We start from the raw sequence: 21351 nt of genomic DNA on the forward strand, positions 1-21351 counted from the left end.
GGTAATAATCAAAGTGAGTATCACCATGAGTACTAGCGGGAGATGTTTACCACAGTAACTAGCTAACGACTCAGAAGAGAATATGCCAACATTAATTTTATATTCATGTTTTTGTTGCTTTCAATTTTCTACCAAAACATAATAGGGAATGACACTAGCGTTTAGCTGTCACAGGCGTATTACCAAACGTCATGAAATCTGAGACAAGCTATGATAAATGCATTACACTACAATGTGAGCACTATACTAAGAGCATAAATGAGGCAATAGATGCAAATTCAGGGCACAAAAAGAAGCATTTTTCTTTCCTGCTGGGCAGTTGGGCCAGTAATTTTGGCAGGTGCTGCCACAAAAATATTTATTTATTTATTTATTTATGAAAACTTAGGATTAGCCCCCCACCAATTAAAATGATATCATTAATTACTCTATTACCCTCATGTCGTTCCAAACCCATAAGGCTTTTGTTCATCTTCAGAACACAAATGAAGATCTTTTTAATAAAATCTGAGAGATTTCTGTCCCTCCATTGACAGCCTACGCAACTATCAATTTCAAGCCCCAGAAAGGTAGTAAAGACATCATTAAAGTAATACATGTGACTCCAGTGGTTTGTCCTCAATTTTATGAAGTGATGCGAGTGCTTTGTTTGCGCAAAAAAAATAACAAATGACCACTTTATTTACAAAATATTAACCTCCAAAGTGCGTTCATTGTTGTGTGACAAAATTATCTGTCAAAATTATTATTATTGTTAATAATTATTTAATAAAAATATTTTTCTTTTATAATTTACAGGAAATTATACAGCTATAATGTGACTGGGAAACAATGGCATATGAGGCCAAAAAGTTTGGTTTGTAGTTTTCAACACATTTTTACTGATACTTTTAAGACAGTTTAAGACTGCTTTTAAGTCGCTTTTGCAAATTTGACAAATCATATCTATGTTAGTCAGCTAACTGGCTAAAATTCTCCCACATCAGCCTCCCACAACATGCTTATTGTTGAGCCAGGAGTTATATTCTGTAAAATCTTTTTCCCTCCAACCAAACGATACTGAACTCTGATGTCTAATAAGCTGTAGTGTTAAAGCATCCTTAATAGATAGAAAAAAATGTGACGAGGCAGCAATGGAGTCTTACCATTTCAGAACTCTATGGATTCTCCATATCACTACAATAATGTGCTGATAGATTGGTGGATTTATGTGTCAATCACTAAAAGAGGGAGTTTTTCTCTTCTGTTGTCTCTCGCTTTGGCAGAATTTCAAAGCCATCCAAAACCGACAATTGGAAAAGCATATCATACGAACCCTGCCATCTGAAAACTCCGATATGTATACTTGAAGAAGAGTGTGTGTTACTGTCTCACCTTACACTCGCCATTAACACAAACGTCCAGAGAGTCGTCCCTGCAGGGTGTGCCGTCCACCACAGCTGGAGCGCGCTCAGTGTAGAAGTTATAGCCCTCTGCCAGGCAGTTCAGCGAGCATGACTTCACCCCACCTGCAGCCAAAACGTGCAAAACATCACACCTCAATGATCATGAGCCATTTAACATGTTACATACTTATAAAAAGAGCTGGAGATATACAAAGTTGAACGTCTCGAAGTCCACTAGACTACATCCCATAGGAAAGACTAAGGAGACTAGCTATGCTAATGATGCAGAAACCTCAGATTAAACTGACTGATGTATCCTTCCTCATGAGCATCACAGGACGTCATAAAATCTACAAAGCTCTTATGTAAGAAAACATAAAACATGCGGTACACAATGTGAGACGAACTAATGCTAACGCCATTACGCTCTTGTTGCTTGTATAGAACTGACTCCTCATGTGTTATGCATTGTTAACTTTACACAACGGCAAAACAAACCTAAAAACAAACTGCTGGCAAATTCGCTCCTCGGTTTAATGCGCTTCTAACAATGGGGACACATGAACGGCGTATTTCATGAAGCCAAACGGAGATTTATAACTATACTAACTCTGCGGGACGGCCGCCAGCATTCTGTAGAGTTCCATGGCTGCATGTGGTATTTTAATGAGCTTGTGGGGTTTATGTAAGTTAGTTTATTCTTCCACTGCTGTCACATCCTTGAGTAGCAGAAAGGGGGTCCGGGGCACATTTTAGATGATTTGCTTAAGATAAAGCAGCTGAAACGCACATACAACACACTGGCTTTATTCCCCAGTCTCCTCTGTAATGGCCCTACAAATTTGCGAAACAGTAAATAAAGCACGTTGGAGGGGAAAACAACCTCTCTCAGCACATTCCCTGAGAGACAAAGAAGAAATCACACAACTCATCTGACGGACAAGGAAGAAAGAGAGAGGAGACACAGGCTGTGTCTCAAAGCTGATGTTATGGTTCCATGGAAGCCTGTTTCCTTGGGAGGTACATGATCATTCAAAAGTTTGGGAAGTCTTTTAGGCTCCCCAAGGCTGCATTTATTTGATTAAAAATACAGTAAAAACAGTTATATTGTGAAATATTATTACAATTTAAAATAACTGTTCTCCACTTTAACAATTTAAAATGTAATTTATTTCTGTGATGGTAAAGCTGAATTTTCAGCAGCCATTACTTTCATCTTCAGTGTCACAAGATCCTTCAGAAATCATTCTAATATGCTGATTTGCTGCTCAAGAAACACTTCTTCTTATCATTAATGTTTAAAATAGTTATGCTGCTTAATATTTTTGTGGAAACCAATTATTGAATAGAAAGTTAAAAATAACATTTATTTGAAACAGAAATCATTTGTCACATTATATATATGTCTTTTCTATAAATTTTAATCAATTAAAAAAACGCATTGACCTCAAACTTTTGAACAGATGTGTACCCTCACTAGTTCACTAGTCAATTTCTTAGGTCAGCTGGTATACGTAGATTGTATTTATTTTGTTTATCTATTAGATTTTTCTTCCAGACACATATTTTTTAATCTTGATATCTTGAGACACGATCCTTTAATTAGCATGCTAATAGGTAATCATTTTCACAGTAAAAAAAAAAACTTTCTAAAAAGCTGCATTTTTAGGACGCCACTTCCAGTCAACAATAATTTTGTTCATTATATGTACGCTGCATTCTCTTCCATAACTCTATCCAGCTGTTTTTGGAAGCAAGGACGCATCTTATATAAACGCCCCCTAATAAATGGGGTGAGGTGAACCTGAATCAGCCTAACTATCCAGTCATTCTATTATTCAATTAGTTGACTAGCAACCCAGGGACTAGTTGATTTGAAAAAAATCTGTATGTAGTTTTGTACAACTCTTAATGGGTAAAAAAATATGGAAGGTGTTTAAGAGAAGAAACATACTGTACATTGATGTATTGTTTAAAAGTGCAAAGCATACTACCCACACTACACACTGTATAGGTTATGTAACAAAGAACAAAGAGTTAATTCTTGACTTATAATCTCACTCATACTGGTACCAGTGTGTGGTTTTGTCCTTGCTCTGGGCCTCTTTTATATTACTCTTGAAAGGCTGGAAGGTCTGAACTCATTCCCCTTGCCTGTACCTGGCAGCGGTGGTGCGAAAACTCTGTGTAATCTTTCTTTGGCTGCCTAAGACCCGCTTGCCTTATCAGTTGAATCACATCTACCACAGTCTTTATGTTAAATAATAACTCTTCCTCTGTTTTATAAACCTAAAGAGGGCAGTTTTTGAGCTGCTGGCCAATTTTCTGTTAGTGTTGGACTAATTTGATAAGGTCCTGGGTGCCTGTGAAAACATATACTGAAGCAGGCTTACGATGGAAACTGCGCATCCCATGAGGCTTTGCTCTGGCAGGCCATAGGTGTATTTTTGAGGTGGCTAGAAGAGGGCTTCACTGGAGTGCATGGGTTTCAGGAGGTTCTGGTGAGAGTGCATACAGCTAGAACACAATGCATTGAACAGTGTATCTCACAATGCAATGTGCTCAACCTGAACTTCGGCAAAAGTGATAGAGCGTGATTTTAATCTTTTTCTGGACTTATTACTTCAACAGACTGCCAAAAGTTAAGACACTGGCTACATTTACAAGCACCCTTTTAATGTGATTAAGGCAGTGCTGCAAAGAAGTTGGAGCTCATGAAAACAGAACGCTGTGATTATGAAAATGTGATTATGATTATAATTAGAGTAACTAAAATCACTGTAAAATGTCTTCCTCTCATTATTACTGTGTACACTACCAAAATTTAAGGGTCAGTTTTTGTTTTCACAAGCATATTAGAATGATTTCTGAAGGATCATGTGACACTGAAGACTTAAGTAATGACTGTTCAAAATTCAACTTTACTATCACTGGAATAAATTACAATTTAAAATACACTGCCCGGCCAAAAAAAAAAAATCACTGTTTGGAAATATGCAAATGCTTAAGAGTCTACGACTGGATCATTATTGCAGTGATTATTGTTTCAAGCATGCTATATGTTTGGCAACTGTTCTTCTAACTCTAATTGAACCCTAACCCGAATTGTTTTTTCATTTCTTAAACAACCATGTAGGAAGACACATCATGGCCATATTCCATGATGACAATGTCAAGATTCATCAGGCTCAAATTGTGAAAGAATGGTGAATTGGCACCTCTGAGTCTAGAACTTTAATTCATTGAAAGTCTTTGGAATGTGCTGGAGTAGACTTTATGGATTGCTTGACTCTTGCATTTTCAATATATTTCACCAAAAATTGATGCACCTCTTAATGGGAATATCATCACACCATTTATTTCCATGAAAAGAACATACAAAAAAGAAGAAGTTTCAAACAGAGAGAGAGTGCAGTCCTAAGGTCTATATGCCACCTGACCCTAAAGCAGGGTAAAACAGCAGTCTGGCACTTATTTTAACAGCTGCAAGGGATTTCCATTGTAAAATCAGCTGACTTGATGAAAGCAGCGCTTGTAGCCTGCAGTGGGCTTCTCTCTGTAAGCCATTATGTTATTGGAGGGGCAGATTAAAGGCAGTTATGTCCTTGACAGCCAGCTTCACATTCATCAAAAGCAGAAACTTAAACTGGAGATTCTGGGAGTTGGCAGTCTGCAGACCGGCATATGGATGCCAGACTGTTATCTGCACTCTCTCTCTCTCTCTCTCTCTCTCTCTCTCTCTCTCTCTCTCTCTCTCTCTCTCTCTCTCTCTCTCTCTCTCTCTCTCTCTCTCTATCTCTCTCTCTCTCTCTCTCTCTATCTCTCTCTCTCTCTCTCTCTCTCTCTCTCTCTCTCTCTCTCTCTATCTATCTCTCTCTCTCTCACACACATCTGTCCTGGACCTGAGCCAGTGTATAGATTGGTTATTTGGAGCATGGTGGTCCAGTCCTAATATTGAAACCACCTTCAAAAGCCCTAAACAGTCTTAAACAACAACAATCGAGCACTTAAACATTCTCATAATCTCATTTTTTATAATTCTCATGAAAGGTAGGTAGGGAACTAAGATTTCACATGTTTATGTTCAGTTCTGAGCACAAACATTTGGATTAGTTCAAGGGATGCACCAATGTGATACAATTACTATTTATATTTTGAAGCCAATATTAGATATCAATCTACATTATGTGAGATTGATCACAAAAAGCACCCCTTAATAGTCCACTACATGCTTTTAATAACACCAAAAATCATGTACAGTAGAAAAAGGCTTTTAATTTTAAAACAGGCACAACTGCAGAAATATTTCTTATCCCACAATCATTTAAAAAACACATAGGCCCTACTAGTAAACCATTGGAATAATAAATATATATATATGCATGTCTATGGCCAACTTTCTTTATTTAAGGATGAATGAAGAAACAAAATGTAAATGTGGATATGCTTTTCAAAGATTTCAAATCTTACAGGCTCTGTAAAAATGTACTTTTTGTGTTTGACAATAGGTATGCCATCTAGAAATGATACAGTCATTTGACTATAATTTTAACTATAATATAAGTTACACAAATCAAAGTAAAAAGGCCAGAATGTCTCAGAACAGGTGCTTTAAGGGTTTTATACTTACCACCCCTGTACGGCTTCCAGGTGTAAAATTTCCCCCGGAAAGGAACGCTGTCGAAGTCCGAGCACTGAATCTCCCGAAAATCCTGAGATCCGACTGGGCATTCCTAAGGCACACAAAAAACAGTCAGTCTGAGGATCTTATAGAGCATGGCAACAGTGAACCATTTTCTTCTATTGGCGTACGTCTACATCATTTAAAGCAGCCCATGGAGGTCCAACGTCCAGCAGACTTTAGCTCCAACCTGCTCCAACACACTTGCCTAGAAGTTTCTGGTCACAAGACCTTGATTAGCTGGTTTCAGGTGTGTTTCATAAGGGTTGGAGCTAAACTCTGCAGGACAGTGGCCCTCCAGTAGCAGGATTGGACACCCATGATTTAGAGGTTGTCCAATGCACCCCAAAATAGGTCAGAACTTCAGTCTTATCAACTAATTTAGATGATACAGGAACAGAATCCATTCAAAAACAAGCCAAAGATCTTTACAAGTGGGATAGGAGTAAATTTGTCCGAAATGTTCCTTTCAAACAGACACACAAAAATGGAGTCACAGTGACATGTGGCTTTCAAACTCACATCAATGTTGCATGATCTGAAGCGCTTCCTCTCTCCCAGACAATATTTTCCTCCAACCGTTGGCCTGCATCCACACAAGGACAAGCATCAGACACATCTGAGTACAATTTCAATGTAACTCCCAATTACACAATATATTCTGCTCAAGTTCATTTCAGCCAGACATCTTCTGTCTTTCTGTCAATCTGTTAGTTTTTACGATTTTTCCTGGCATGTCGTCAGACTAGGTTCATTGAGTACAACGGGCTGAGAGTAAGAACATTATGAATCATCGAATCACTCGTAAACACTATCGTTCCAAAGTTTGAGGTTGGTAAGATTACTTAATGTTTCTGAAGAAGCTCTTATGCCCACCAAGGCTGCATTTATTTGATTAAATATACAGTTTTAAAACAGTAATTTTAAGAAATATTATTAAAATAAAAAATAACAGTTTGAAATATTATTATAATTCAAAATAACTGCTTTAGTATGTTTTAAAATGTAATTTATTTTTTGAGATAGCAAAGCTGAATTTTCAGCAGCCATTACTCCAGTCTTCAGTTTCACATGTTACTTCAGAAATCATTCTAATATGCTGATTTGGTGCTCGAGAAACATTTCTTGCTTACATTTTTTTTAGAATTCTTTGATAAGCAAAGTAAAAAAAAACAGCATTTATTTGGAATAGAAATCTTTTGTAACATTATAAATGTCTTCACTGTCACTTTAGATCAATTTATTGCATCCTTGCTGAATAAAAGTTATAGTACTCACCTTGGGCTGTCACAATGGCGAATAGAGGAAGAGACTCCGCCCCCACAGGTGCGACTACACTCCTCCCATGGCGACCAGTGGCCCCACCCACCATCTACACCCTCTGGACGTGTTCCATACGGCACACACACTCTTTTGTAGCACCACTAATGAGAAAATATCATTAATCAACATTAAATATGCAATATGTGACGACCAAAAACAATCGCCAATATATGGTGTACATTTATATTATATAATATCATATAAAATCATTTCATTATCAAACATGATCTACCCATCAAGCCAAAAAAGGTTCCTGAGCCTTGATATATCTGTGCTCTGATATTCCTCCCAGAATTCCCTGTCCTTACCCCTTTTTCGATGGTGCTAGTCTGGCAGATGGTGCCCTCGGCTGCTGGGATACTACTGGTGATGCAGCGATTCCCTTTACTCATGCACCAAAGCTCACTGCACACTTCCTGAACACACACACAAGCCACTAAACAACATTTCAGACAATGTGGGGAAAACAGACATTAAGAAAGACTCAAGAGGCTGAAGAACTGTGTGGAAAGAGTAGAAGTAGGACATTCCTGCACCAAACAACATCCTACAACGTGGCTATTTGGTTGCTAAGGTGCTCTGAGTGTTGCTAGGGTAATTGCCCTTATATACTATGGTACTGAATGTTTATTACTGTACATGATCCTTTAAATAATATTACAGTACTTCCATGGTACATGTCCAATAAAACAGTTTTTTTTTTTGTTTATGCCAAATCTCATAATGTAGATAAATTGTAAGCCGCACAACGCATTTTAGATCTAGTCAATAACTTCCTGCTTTACATAGTTACAGAAAGAGCTGAACTAGTGTGTGTACTCCTCCTCCAGATGTTCAGTTTCCTGCACTGGCATCCCATAAAGCAGTCAATACCTAAAGCTGGACTCAACATGAGCAGATATAGCTCACTTTACAGACCGAGCTCCACTGTGTGTCTGTGGAGGTGTAAAGGTCAACCATGGCTGGCAGAGAATAGAGCCACAAACCAAAAAATAGCAAATTTTTGACCAACATGTGGTTTTGGACAAAAGTGGCAGAATGCCAGCGGTCTGAAGTCTTGGGGGGAGCAAAAAGATGGAATGTTACAGCCAGTGAAAGGTAGAACTGCCATCTGGTGCAGATTTACAGAGAGAAAGAGAGAAAGAGAGAAAGAGGGAGGGATGGAGAGAGTGTGCTAAATGATTTACTGTGGGGATGTAAAGGCAAGACAATTCATGTGTCCAAAGACGACACTTCAGCATAGATGTCTTACTGTAAGATAGTTATATACTTCTAAATTAGATCTTTTTCAATATGTAATATATATATATATGTAATACAATATAACGTAAACAACTACTGAACAAGTTCACCCAAAAATGAAAAGAAATATTTTAGGGAAAAATGGCCTAAATTTTTGTCTGTTCCTCACAAAAAAACGATCAAATACCTTTAGAATACATTAAATATTGCACATGGGTCATATCAACCATATCAATTTTAATGGTTACTCTGACATTCCAAGGTACTCTAAACTAAAGAATAGCATGGTGGTGCTTTCATGGTATATGTCCAAAAAACATAACACTACCATGATATTTTTTGTTACTGACACAATAAACGTCTCTAATGTCTATGGCACAATGCTGTTCTTGTATGGTGATATACACTATTGTTCAATAGTTTTAGAGGCAGTTAGATATTTTTTTAAGTTTCTGAAAGAAGTCTCTTATGCTCACCAAAGCTATATCTATTTGATAAAAATACATTACAAACTGTAAATGTGAAATTTATAACAATTTAAAAAATTGTTTTAAATCCTTTTGATCAATAGAAAGTTCAATCTTACTGACCCCAAACTTTTGAATGATAGTGTAGATCAGAAAAAAACATGGTATTACCATGGTCCCATAGTCAAAAATCATGCTGATCTGCATTTTTAATAGATGATGATGATGATGTTGATGATGATGATGGAATTTTCTTTCTTGGGTGAAGAGCTGTTGTCAATTACACTGAGTGATGCAAGTACCCCGTATTTACACTGACGAGACTTCACTCCGTACTGGAAGCGGCACTGCTCGTCTGCATCATATGCTTGGCCAGGGGCTGTGGTGGGGTAAACAAATTCCTGTTTGGGGGGAACATTGTTCAGGCAGGAACCCATGCCAGAGCTAAGAAACAATCAGAAAGAAAACAGAACGGGTGTGTCAGAAGTGATGGAAGTCTAAAGGCTAGTTCATACTGCCCTGATGCCAACAAACACTGATCCAACAAAACTCAAAACTGTTGGAATTCAGGGCCAGATTTACTAAATGGCAAATTAGCACGAGAGCGCAATTCCAAAAAAGCGCAGATGAGTTTGGAAAGTTCTGCATGTGATCTCCTTACAACACGCAAATGAAAGAATACAGATGTAGCCGGATCATTTCCATAATGACCAACGCAATCTACCAAGAGCAGCGCAAAGTAGTGTTTGGTTTAAGACATGCTTTTTTTGCCATTAAATAATGGTGCAAATACCAGTACATTGACTAGTGCAAACCTTATATTAAATCACCTTGCATGATTCATTTAAATAATCTCCTCCCATAATTGTGTCCATGCTTTTTCAGCGCTAATTTTTCACTGCGTCTTTAGTAAATCCTGACAGTGGGTTTTTTTTGCGCCAAAAGGGGGTTTGCACTGGCGCAAGCTGTTAGTAAATCTAGCCTTTAGTGTGTCAACTGTTTACATTTGTTGTGGCAGAGTGAATCAGCTTTAATGGTTATGGAACCTGTTTTAATCACTATTATAAGGCATTTACCCAATGTGACACTAATTCTTTTCCATTTTAATATATGTTAAAGATTTATTCATCCATGTAATGGCAAAGCCATTTCTCCAGCTTTTTTAGTGTCAAATTGTCAAATATACTGATTTGATGCTCAAGTAACATTTCTTATTATCAATGTTGAAAACAGTTGCTTCTTAATATTGTTGTGGAAACTAATATATTTTTATTCAGGATTCTTTGATGAATAGAAAGCTCAAAAGAAAAACTGAAAAATAAATATTTTTTAACATATAAAAAGTTTTTACTGTCACTTTTTTAATCAATTTAATGCATCTTTGCAGAATAAAAGTATTAATTTATTAAAGAAAAAACATCTGGGTGAGATGCATGATTGTGTCTGAAGCATGTGTGAAATCACTCCAATCTCGCTGGTGAAACGTCATCCCGTGACACATGATGGCATACTGTGGAAGCAATAAAGGATACACGGACCAAACATTGTCAGCTTCTGATTGGCTGAAGTAACTCACTCTCAGGCATGCAGGAATTATGGCAAAGTGTTTCGTCCCCTTCTCAGGGAACCAGGGTTATATTAATGGCTCATGACAGAGACATTACCTTTCGATTGGTCAGCAATTGGTCAGTTTTATGCCACTAGGCAGAGCAGTGGACGTAAAAATCATAGACAACCCCTCGGATGAATGAATCTCCCACGGGGAGCCGTTCAGGAGAGACATCAGGTCCAAGAATCATACTCATGCCAGCCAAAACTGGCTACTAGTAATAGACGAACACAGTCCTGGTGAACCCTCTTCTTGTACTCCCGAGAGCAGAGCAATCGGGGGAAACGCGTACAGATGTAGCCTCAGCCCTGTCCAAACCATGGCATCCAACCCCAACGGAGCTGGGAGCTGCGTGAGGGAGAACCAGAGTGGACAGTGCGTCATCTCCTCTGATGCGAAAAAGTCCACATCCGCCTAGCCGAACCTCCTCCAAATCAAGGAGGACCACCCCAGACCCGTGAGGGAAGTGTCTGTTGTAAGCATTTTGCAACGACAAGGCACCCCCAGCATGGGACCCTGGGCCAAGAACCAAGGCTTCTTCCACATCACTAGGGTACGAAGGCATCTGTGTGTAACGCTGATGATGCGAAATGGGCTGCCCCTCAGGGAAAAGCCCTTGGTCTTGAGCCACCACTGCAATGTACAGAAGGCCAAATTTTGATTGATTCCTACATTGAATGCAGCTGCCATGTTGAGTCCCAACATTCTTTTACACTGTTTTACAGTGACGGCTTGGCCTACCCTGATCTTGCCTACAGCTGAGAGAATCGACTCGATACGTGCAGGAGACAGACGTGCCTGCATCGTAGTCGAGTCCCACACCACCCCTAAAAATGTAGTTCCCTGTAGCAGAGAAAGCACACTCTCGACACCGAACTGCCATTTTCTAGGATTGAGCAAGAATCAACCAGGCGTCCAACAGAAAATTCTTGTCCTTTTCCTTTATATCAAACAAGTTTAGCCATAGGTGTCTCTCCATAGCCACCATAGCTGCCATGGAACGCCTGATGACAAGGGCCATGGTTTCCTTGGTGGCCTGGAGAGACAAATCTGTGGCCCAACTCTTTCACAGTATATTTTAAGTAGATATTTTGAAGAATATGGTTAACCAAACAGCCTTCCATAGTATGGAAAAAACATTCTTCAAAATATCTTCTTTTGTGTTCAGCAAAAGAGAGAAAGTTGTTAAGGTTTGGAACAACTTGAGAGTGAGTAAATGATGACAGAATTTAAATATTTTTGGGCATACTATGATTTTAAAGGCAGACGTTCACAGTGAACACTGTCAGGTCCCTCTAGAGGTGACTATGATGCTCCACTCCCAAGCAGACCACACAGATCCCCTCACACAATATAACGCAGGCAGAGAGACACACACAGTCTAACTGCTGCTTATTCACCATACTAGTTTCCTACAGGACAAACAACACCAAAAAGACAGACAGATTCACACAGCGCTCTGAAGGCACCGAAGCTGATGATGTTTGGTCCGGGTATGCTTTATAGCTTCCGTGGAACGCCGTCTTTCTTCACAGGATGAATGAGATTGGAGTGATTTCACACATGGTTCAGACGCAATCATGCAGAACCGTTCCCATAGCGTCAACATTCTGATGCAGCGTTGAATTTCTTCGAAAGGGAACGGTTTAACGGTAATGTACATAAATAAATACACTATTCAAAATTAAATAAAATAAAATTTGATTAAATGTAATAAAGATTCACTAAAATCTGAAAAATGTGCACTAGCTGTCAGCAGATTTCAGACACATCCCAATAATTTTATAATCGACAAATAATCTACAAATTAGCCTGTATATTTGTCTATCATTAATTATAACAAATGGCTCTTATACAACATTATAGGCTGAGTTTGCGTTTGAAATAAAAAAGACATTCACATAATTTATATTCATAATGAAATCCTTTGGAAATGTATGATACTGAAATCCAATGTTGATACAGTCAATATTTCACACTAAATACAGTACACTTCAGTGTAAACACAGATATCAGACTCAGGCAGCAGACGCACTCAAGGAAGTTGGTGATGTAATCGCGGCTGCAGGCAGACCAGACGAAGGGGTTAGTCTTCATGGTGATGTGGGCAGCCATAAGTTTAGCGGTCTCCTGACTGCGCACCCCACATGCATTGCCAACACCATCATGATTCATCCCAAACCTGAAAGAGAGAGATGAATGATTTTATGGAAGCATAAATATAGAATCCATTGGTCCAAGTTACAGAATGTGAACACACACACAAACCCATCAGCACCTCACACAACTTATGTAATCCAACACACAGTCAAACATATGCCCCCTTGTCTAGACAGCCCCAGTGCGCAACGTCATATGGCCGTCAGTTCAAAGGTACCTGGACGAACCATTAGGACCAGACCACTAATGACTTCACCACCTATGAAAACAGCTCTGCGGTCCGTTATCGTAGCCAAGGCAACAGACTACTGGGTGACCCAGCACAAACAGCTCAGATCCGAACAATGATAGCAAAAAAAATACTTTTCAACTACCAAAACAGCCGAAATGACAACAAAATTTCCTTTCATGGAAGTATTTCTGAAGGTTTGAGGAATGATATGTGCAGGCAGTGGCGCGATATCAGCCAGGCGTGCCCATAAATCCATATGCATGATTAAGCTGCAGAAAGTGAATGGAATGCTGGGCCACCAAGTAAAACAATACTTCAACGTCTTGGAGCGCAAGAAACCACAAACGAAAAGCCCAAAGTAAGCCGCCTGGAGCATCAGAGTCTGTCGTCACTTGCTCCACTAACAAGATATAAATATTGCAAGACTGAGAGAAAATATTAGTGCAGTTGTTGTTAATGAGCATTATTCATATTTAAACGCCTCAAGTGGCTTTATAGTTTATCCTTGGATTTAACCCAAGTTTGTTTTGGGAGGCCAAATGTCAAGGGTCAGAGTTGAAAGGGGTGTGCCAATGACATAAGTAGGTAAAACTGGAATTTCAGAGCGCTGATGTATTGCTGACCTATAGTAGAGCTTCAATAGGTGCTGAGGGAACAATGAAGATTTTGGAATATGTACTGACATCATTTAGTCACAGTTTTTGAAAACAGGTACATCAGGGATTCCCAAACTTTTTTTGTCAGCCAAACTCCTTTGAGCTAAAATACTCATTTGCCTCCAGATTTTAAGTTAAGTATATTTCACAAATTTGCAGGTTCACAGTTCTCTGATGTTGGTTAATGGTCACCAAGAAATACATTTATTTTGATTGTTTTTATTTTAAATTTTCGTGTTTATTTTCATTTTACATTTTTATTATTTAATTAATTATTAGCTTTTCATCAACTCACAAACCCCTTGCCGTTCCCTCAAGATCCCACAGTTTAGGAAACCCTGAGCTACACAAATAAAAAAATTTAAGAACAATTTAAAGCAATTTTGACAAAGTAGAAAATAATGTAGCAATTTATGTAGCAGCATTAAGATACAAAAACAAAGACATTTGCTTGATTTCACCTTACTGAGATCGAACCTTGACTCAAAGCAAACAGCATCAACCAAACAGCATCATCAAAAGACATGGAAGAACAGAGGAACACAAGATACTGAAGGAGCATTTGGAGGTTTAGGAAAAGACTCACGTGTGTCCAATCTCGTGCGCAATGGTGAAAGCAGTGGCCAGACCAATGTCTTCATTGATGCTGCAGCTTCTCTCTGGCTCACACATACCACCAACAGGTGCCAGACCTGATACAGACACGTGTGTGCACATGGGCACAGTGACATGGACACACACACGCACACACACATACATATATGCTACAATACTATCCACCTTATTTTTAATGTAAGAGCAGGTGCGGCCTTTTTTTTTTTTTTTTTTTTTTACTTTTAGCTCCACAAAAACAGTTTGTTGTGCTGATTGATATTGTAAACTTGTTTTTGTTATCATATTATTTTAATTTATCATCACAATCATAAACACATTGGTTTGTTGCACAATAGTTTTACAATTTACTGCACTTTGTCATTCTTCAAGTTGTTTACCTATAGCGGCTAATGAATCTGAAGTCTCACACATTCACAGGGAATAGCTTACTTCTGAGTTGAAAAATAAGATGGATATGCAAATACATATATGCAAATACTATACAAGCCCCACTACAGTACTACACATTAGTTAATTAATTAGTGTCTACAAACTAATCAAAAGTAAAAACTATATAGTACCGATAAACCTTCGATTAGCTATGTTATGAACAGAGAAGAAGTGAGAATTTGATAAACAAATATTTCATATATGTTGACAGATAAGGCGATGGATGGACGGATGGCTTACCAAGTGTTCCACAGGGTTTGTTCTTGTAGATGCAGATGTCATACCTGAAAACATACCACAGAAACATGTCTGATATTTTGTTGGGGTGAATGAACCTCTTGGGTTTCCACAGAACAAAAACAAACTCGGATAACAGAGCATTGAGACAGTTCACAGACTGGACACTCTTCTGATAAGAGAGTGAAGACAATGAAAGGAAACGTTTGATGCATCCAGCAGACATACCCTCTGACACAAGCCTCCAATATAAAGACTCAACACTTGTCTTTCTCTCTGTCTATCTCCTTTACTCTCACTCTCTATTTCATACTCATACTTCACACATACCTCACACACTCAGCTTTCAGGCGCAGGAATTCAACCCAACTCCTCGTTGTGTGGATTAAAGCTATAACATGATTTACCATAAATCGCTAGTTCTTCCAAACACACATTTCAAGTACTTTAAAGCCATTTTAAAATTATGACCTGTTGCCTTTAGAACCAACGGAGTGCTACAAAATGTTAGGCAGGTGTTATAGTGTGTATGCGTTTAAAAAAAGTATATATTAAAACAAAAGCATATACTGACATAGGCCTATTTCACTCTTTTGACGGCGACAGAGACCTAAAGTTTGACTAAAACAACACCACAAACAGAGCTAGAAACATCTGCATGCTAACCTGGTGATGAGGACTGCTGTATCATGGTGTGCGATTCCATTGTCAGGGATGGCATTCCCATGACCATTCCGGTGCAGGATGGACTTTTGCCACTTGCAGAAACTGTCTAAAGACTTCCCTGCATGATGGTTAACCTCTAATGTGGGCTGGAAAGAGAAAGAATAGGATCAGAAAGACTTGAAAAAGGCCAGGTTCATTGCATGTACATTGTACAACATGTGTGTACTGTATTACTTTGTTTACTAACTATACTGATACTAGACTTCTTTTCAAAGAATAGTAGAAAATGTGCTGGTTCTTTCAAAGTATTTAATTCCTGTGTGAAATGGAATTGCAAAAACAATGATTGTTTTCAAAAAGGTTTCCCCAAGAACTCCTACTATTTGCCATTGGTATGGTGGTACGCATATGGCTTACGTATAATGTTTAGACCTTAGGAAAACTTTTGCAAAGTAGAAATTAGGAAGTTTTTGGAAAGTAGGTCCATTGTGTGGTCCATAGTGTAGCTCAGGGTTCCCACACCTTGGTTAACTTCAAATTCAAGGACCTTTCAAGGACTTTCCAGGTCCAATACCCTTAAATTCAAGGACTTAATGTGGGGACACATTTCAAGTGAGAGCAAGGTTACATCGTGTTACCTTGTAAGATACATTGTTACAGTTTTGCATGTGAACATCATGGCAATGTACAACACAAAGTACCTCACACGGGAAACACTTTACATAACACGTAAATGCGCGTAACTAACGTAAATAAAGCAAGCTAGTATGCATAGGCCACGAAGTGTTGGCGAAATAACATTAGCGAACCGGAGGGTATATGTACAAACTAAATTCAAGCACTTTCAAGGACCTATATCTATGCATGTTTATTTTCAAAAACTTTCCAGGGCCTTGACTTTTTTTTTTTTTTAGATTCACAAACTTTCAAGGATTTCAAGGACCCGTGGGAACCCTGGTAGCTATACATGAAGCATCGCTTACTCAAAGCTCACTTTCAAGCCAAGCAACTTTATATCTGTAAACAGCAAATTTGAGTTTACAACTTGGGAACAACAGGGGAAATTTTTCCCCTAATGCAAATCATATCATCACCCCCTCATGCAAAATTCCAGATCGTGAGGATTCTTATTGAGCAGACTGCATTTCACCAGTAGAATTTTTGTTGGTATAAAGGTAAATGTGACTGCACTTTTAAAATGCAATTGGGAAAAATAAGCTTTAAGGCCTGTTCACACAAGTACAATGTGACTATACAACAGAAAAATACAAGAGTAAATTTTTTTTTTTTTTTTTTTTTTTTTACAGTTTTCCCACCAAAATAAGGCAGAATTTTCATTATTTTCATAATAAAAAACAGCAAATCATTGCAGTATAATATTTTGGACTTTATATGAAGGTGTCCACAGTAATGCATTATTTTAAAGCTGCAAATTACCTGCAACAAATTTTTTCAAGCTGCACTTTATAGCTTCTTTAGATTATATATGCACAGCTCTGACTCATTTCTCTGCTTTATTGAGTTTACAGTGGATCAGGGCAATGGTAATATGGACAGTACAGAAAGACACACAGGCCCGGTTTCACAGGCAGGGTTTAGATTAAGACAGGATTAGGCCTTAGTTTAATAAGGACATTTAAGTAGCTTTTATAAACGTGCCTTAGATAAAAACATTATTGGTGTGCATCTTGAGACAAAACAAGTTGCTCTTAATTAAGACAGCTCAAACATGCATTTTAGTCTGGGACTAGACTCAAGCCTCCTATGTAAAACCAGGGGATAGTGTTTTCCTACCACTCTGCCTGGCACCCAGCACCCGAGCCGGCCACAGCACCATTACACTTGTAACCCAAGACTGCACAAACTGGCATAGCCTATAATTGTATCATCCCACAATCCAGTGTTCTAACTTTCCAGGTTTCCTCTGACACAGGGGGTGGTGGGGTGTTCTCATCTGGAAATGAACCATGTTTGGTTCCACGAAACCTCAGCACTCCACACGGTGGTTATCTCAACACGGCTAATACTGCTCCTAATGACCGGTCTCCCATCATTTGTCAAATGACATTATGCGGAACAAATTACAGGGGGATTTATTTTTAGCTGTCTGCGATTTGGGATCATTAACGCTTCATTAAATACACCACAAATCCCCACTCCTATCCTTTTCCTGCCCTGTGTCATCTGCAGGAGCCTGTTTGAGGTCCCGACTCTGTCAGCATGTTCCAGAGATGTTGCCGCGTGAGCCAACTCGCTCATGCAGTGTCGTCACGCCCCGCTCAGGACAGAGGTGGAAGCCTGAATGCATGACAGAGGCAGATTGATTGCGTTCAGAGGCAGGTGGCAAGAACAGTAGCGATACAGTTTGGATTGCCCTTAGATTTCACTCAATATTTTGTACTTTTTTTAAGGTGAATGTACATTCATGAGTGTGGCAATATTAGCGTTCACAATCAACAATAAGAGCAGTCATGGCAGGCTCTCTGGATACACCCAGAAGAGCCAGGTAGAAAAAAGCCCAGACTTGTGCAGACTGTCTCAACTGCCTCAGACTAAGATGCCTCAGCCTGCAAACACACAAACAAGGAATTCTTTGACAGGTGAAATAAGCCAGACTATGGCTTATATGTATGTGTGTATCATGAAGACATTTTATCTTTGCATTTAAAGTATTGCAATAAATGATTAATGGCCTTTTTTCTGTTGCTTGTAGTAATCTACTGCACATTTACTTGGGATTTTACAACAAATTTAAATATTGTTTTAAATACTCCACCGGTTAGAATAGCATAAATAAAATATTTCACATGTATTTTTAAATATTCAAACTATTAAATTAAGCAAACTTTCTTTTCACACGTGTGTTTTTTTGGAATATAATAATAATAGTTTGAATATTATAAAATCATGTTTTTGTTTTTGATTGGTAAGATTTATGTTTTTATAAGAAGTCTCTTATGTTCACCAAGGCTGCATTTATTTTATTAAAAATACAAAAAAACAGTAATATTGTGAATATTATTACAATTTAAAACAGCTGTTTTCTATGTGAATATGTTGTAAACTGTGATTTATTACTGTGATCAAAGCTAAATTTTCAGAATCATTACTCCAGTCATCAGTGTCACATGATCCTTCAGAAATCATAATATAATGATTTGACGCTCAAGAAACATTTCTCATTGTCAATGTTGAAAACAGTTATTTACATTTTTATTTTAGGATTCTTTTATGAGCAGAAAATTCAAAAGAACAGCATTTATCTGAAATAGAAAGCTTTTGTAACATTAAACACTACCGTTCACAAGTTTGGGGTAAATAAGAATTAATTTTATTTTTTGGGGGAAATAAATAAAATAAATCAATCATTCATCATGGATGAATTAAATTGATCAAAAAGTTTTATTGTACAAAAGATTATATTTCAAATAAATGCTGTTCTTTCATCAAAGAATCCTGAAAAAAGAATCCAATGTTATCATTAATCCAATTATATTTTAAAATATATTAAAATAGAACACAGTTATTTTAAATTGTCATAATATTTAACAATATTAATGTTTTTTATCTTATTTATTTTTAATCAAATAAATGCAGCCTTGGTGAGCAGAAGAGACTTATTTTAAAAACCTTACCGATCAAAAACTTTTGACTGGTAGTGTATATGTAAGGAATAATTGACGAGGGGCCGTTGAATTATTCGAAAAAAAATGCACATCCATTCTCCACTCGGGTGTGCATTATTTTTCTAATAATTCATTGTCAATTTTTTCTCTTATACTGCGGTTACCACACCTCAAAACATTGTTCAGATGATGTACTTCAAGACATTTGTCAGGTTTTTGTCCTTAAAATGCTATTGTGTGTGGGACTAATTTCTTACGCATCTCATCCCAAGCTTCTGTTGTGAATTCCAAAGCGTCATTTTAGAGCTAGTAACAGAGACTTAAGCCACTGATAGCAGACTAATGCAGTTATTAGATAGATAGATACATAGATAGTACAAGGAATAATAATACACACTACCATTCAAAAGTTTGAATTGGGTAAATTTTTTATGCTTTTAGGTACATAAGTCTTGCATGCTCACCAAGGCTGCATTTATTTGATAAGAAATACAGTAAAAACAGTAATAGTGCAAAATATTAATACAATTTAAAATGGTTGTGCTGCTTAATATTTTTGTGGAAACATTAATTTCAGGATTCTATGATGAACAAAAGGTTGAGAAGAACCGTATTTATTTGAAATAGAAATCTTCTTTAAAAATCTTTACTGTCATTTTTGATAAATTGAATGCATCCTTGCTGAATAAAAGTGTCAATTCCTTAAAAAAAGGGGGGAGTTTTTTACACTGTTAAAGAGTTAGATTCCCATACTAAACAGGGACAAAGTTTCAAAAATAAAGTTGTACGTTTGATGGAGTATTTCTGTGGCAAAAATACTCCTTCCGGTTTGTCACAAGTTTCAGAAAGTTCAGGGCCTGTGTGACGTCAGATGGGGCGGAATTTCCTTATACGGGTCCTAAGGGCACTTCTCCCGGAAGGGCGCGCGCGCACCCGTAGACCAAAGCGAGACAGCAAAAGCAGTACGCCCATCAAAGCGCTGTGCTCGGCTTTAGGGAAGTCAGTGTCACCAAAGAAGTGGGTTTTTGGTTGCTAGTGCAAGACAACCCTGCACAGATTCACAAAGACCCCAGCGTTAAGGGACCAGTAGATGGAGTTTGTTTTTCCAGAGCATCAACGGAGTTGTGCAAGTGTTTTTGTTTGTTCCCTGCATTTCGACGATGATCGTTTTATGAACAAGGCCCAGTTCGACGCCGGATTCGCAGATCGTCTAATGCTTAAGGATGGAGCAGTCCCAACGATAAAGGTTCACGGTCGTGCGTTGGAACCGCAAGCGGTGAGTAAAACTGCTTCAAATGTCTGTGTGTTGTTAGCTATCGGCGCGTAAGCACAGCTTTAGCTCCGCCCACACGGCACGCCTCCAGCCGCTCTTTTTTTTCCGGAAAGACTCGGCACAGCCTATCTTTCTTTTATAAATATAACAAAACTAAAGACTTTTTGGAGATATGAAGGGTGCAATACTACTCTATAGGTACTCAAGATTAACATGAGATTGACTGAAACTGAGTGTTTCACCCCCCCTTTAAAAAAAATCTAACTGACCCCAAAAGTTTGAACAGTAGTGTATATTTCTATCATCTAAAAGCAATCATTTATACTTTCACAGATGGCGCATTTACACCAGAGTCGTTTATATTTCACACATTAATTTGGTGCACTCAAAAATGGCAATATGTCACATTTTGGATGGCAATATGTCACGGAATTAAAAAGTGCACAAAAAATCCGGATCAGGAAAATGTAATAATCGTGACAGTCCTATGTAGGCACGTGAGCAAATGTGATTTAAAAAGAGTACCTGGTCTTCCATCAGTAGAATAAGCCTTGTCACAACGATGTTCACTGCATTCCCCAGGCTAGAATCCTGGAACAGTTTGGCAACCTGACCTCCAGGGAAACAAGAAAAAACCAGTCTTAAAAACGAGCCAATTGTCTGTTTTTAGACCTTTCTAATCCTGCTGTTTACTGTAAAGATAGACATTTTACAGTCTACTATTAAACCAGTGCTAACTGCTGCTCTGGG

The 21351-nt window shown here is 38.1% G+C and overlaps 1 protein-coding gene across 2 annotated transcripts in view; it reads right to left on the minus strand.

Annotated features, from left to right (window-relative positions):
• The window catches only part of adamts10 (ADAM metallopeptidase with thrombospondin type 1 motif, 10), a 59628-nt gene that overhangs the window by 19778 nt on the left and 18499 nt on the right, over nt 1-21351 (minus strand). Inside the window, exons 6-16 of one of the 2 annotated variants that reach the window (XM_081349295.1) lie at nt 21127-21210; nt 15703-15848; nt 15040-15083; nt 14342-14447; nt 12743-12889; nt 9401-9542; nt 7698-7805; nt 7345-7490; nt 6589-6652; nt 6016-6118; nt 1375-1508 (exon numbers count right to left, since the gene is read on the minus strand). In XM_081349295.1, the coding sequence (XP_081205421.1) occupies nt 1375-1508; nt 6016-6118; nt 6589-6652; nt 7345-7490; nt 7698-7805; nt 9401-9542; nt 12743-12889; nt 14342-14447; nt 15040-15083; nt 15703-15848; nt 21127-21210 (1224 nt within the window). Of the gene's footprint in view, nt 1-1374; nt 1509-6015; nt 6119-6588; nt 6653-7344; nt 7491-7697; nt 7806-9400; nt 9543-12742; nt 12890-14341; nt 14448-15039; nt 15084-15702; nt 15849-21126; nt 21216-21351 lie in introns of both variants that reach the window. The other variant, XM_081349296.1, reaches the window with a different exon arrangement.

This window comes from Scardinius erythrophthalmus (assembly GCF_964197995.2).
Source record: "Scardinius erythrophthalmus genome assembly, chromosome: 20".
Lineage (NCBI taxonomy): Eukaryota > Metazoa > Chordata > Actinopteri > Cypriniformes > Leuciscidae > Scardinius > Scardinius erythrophthalmus.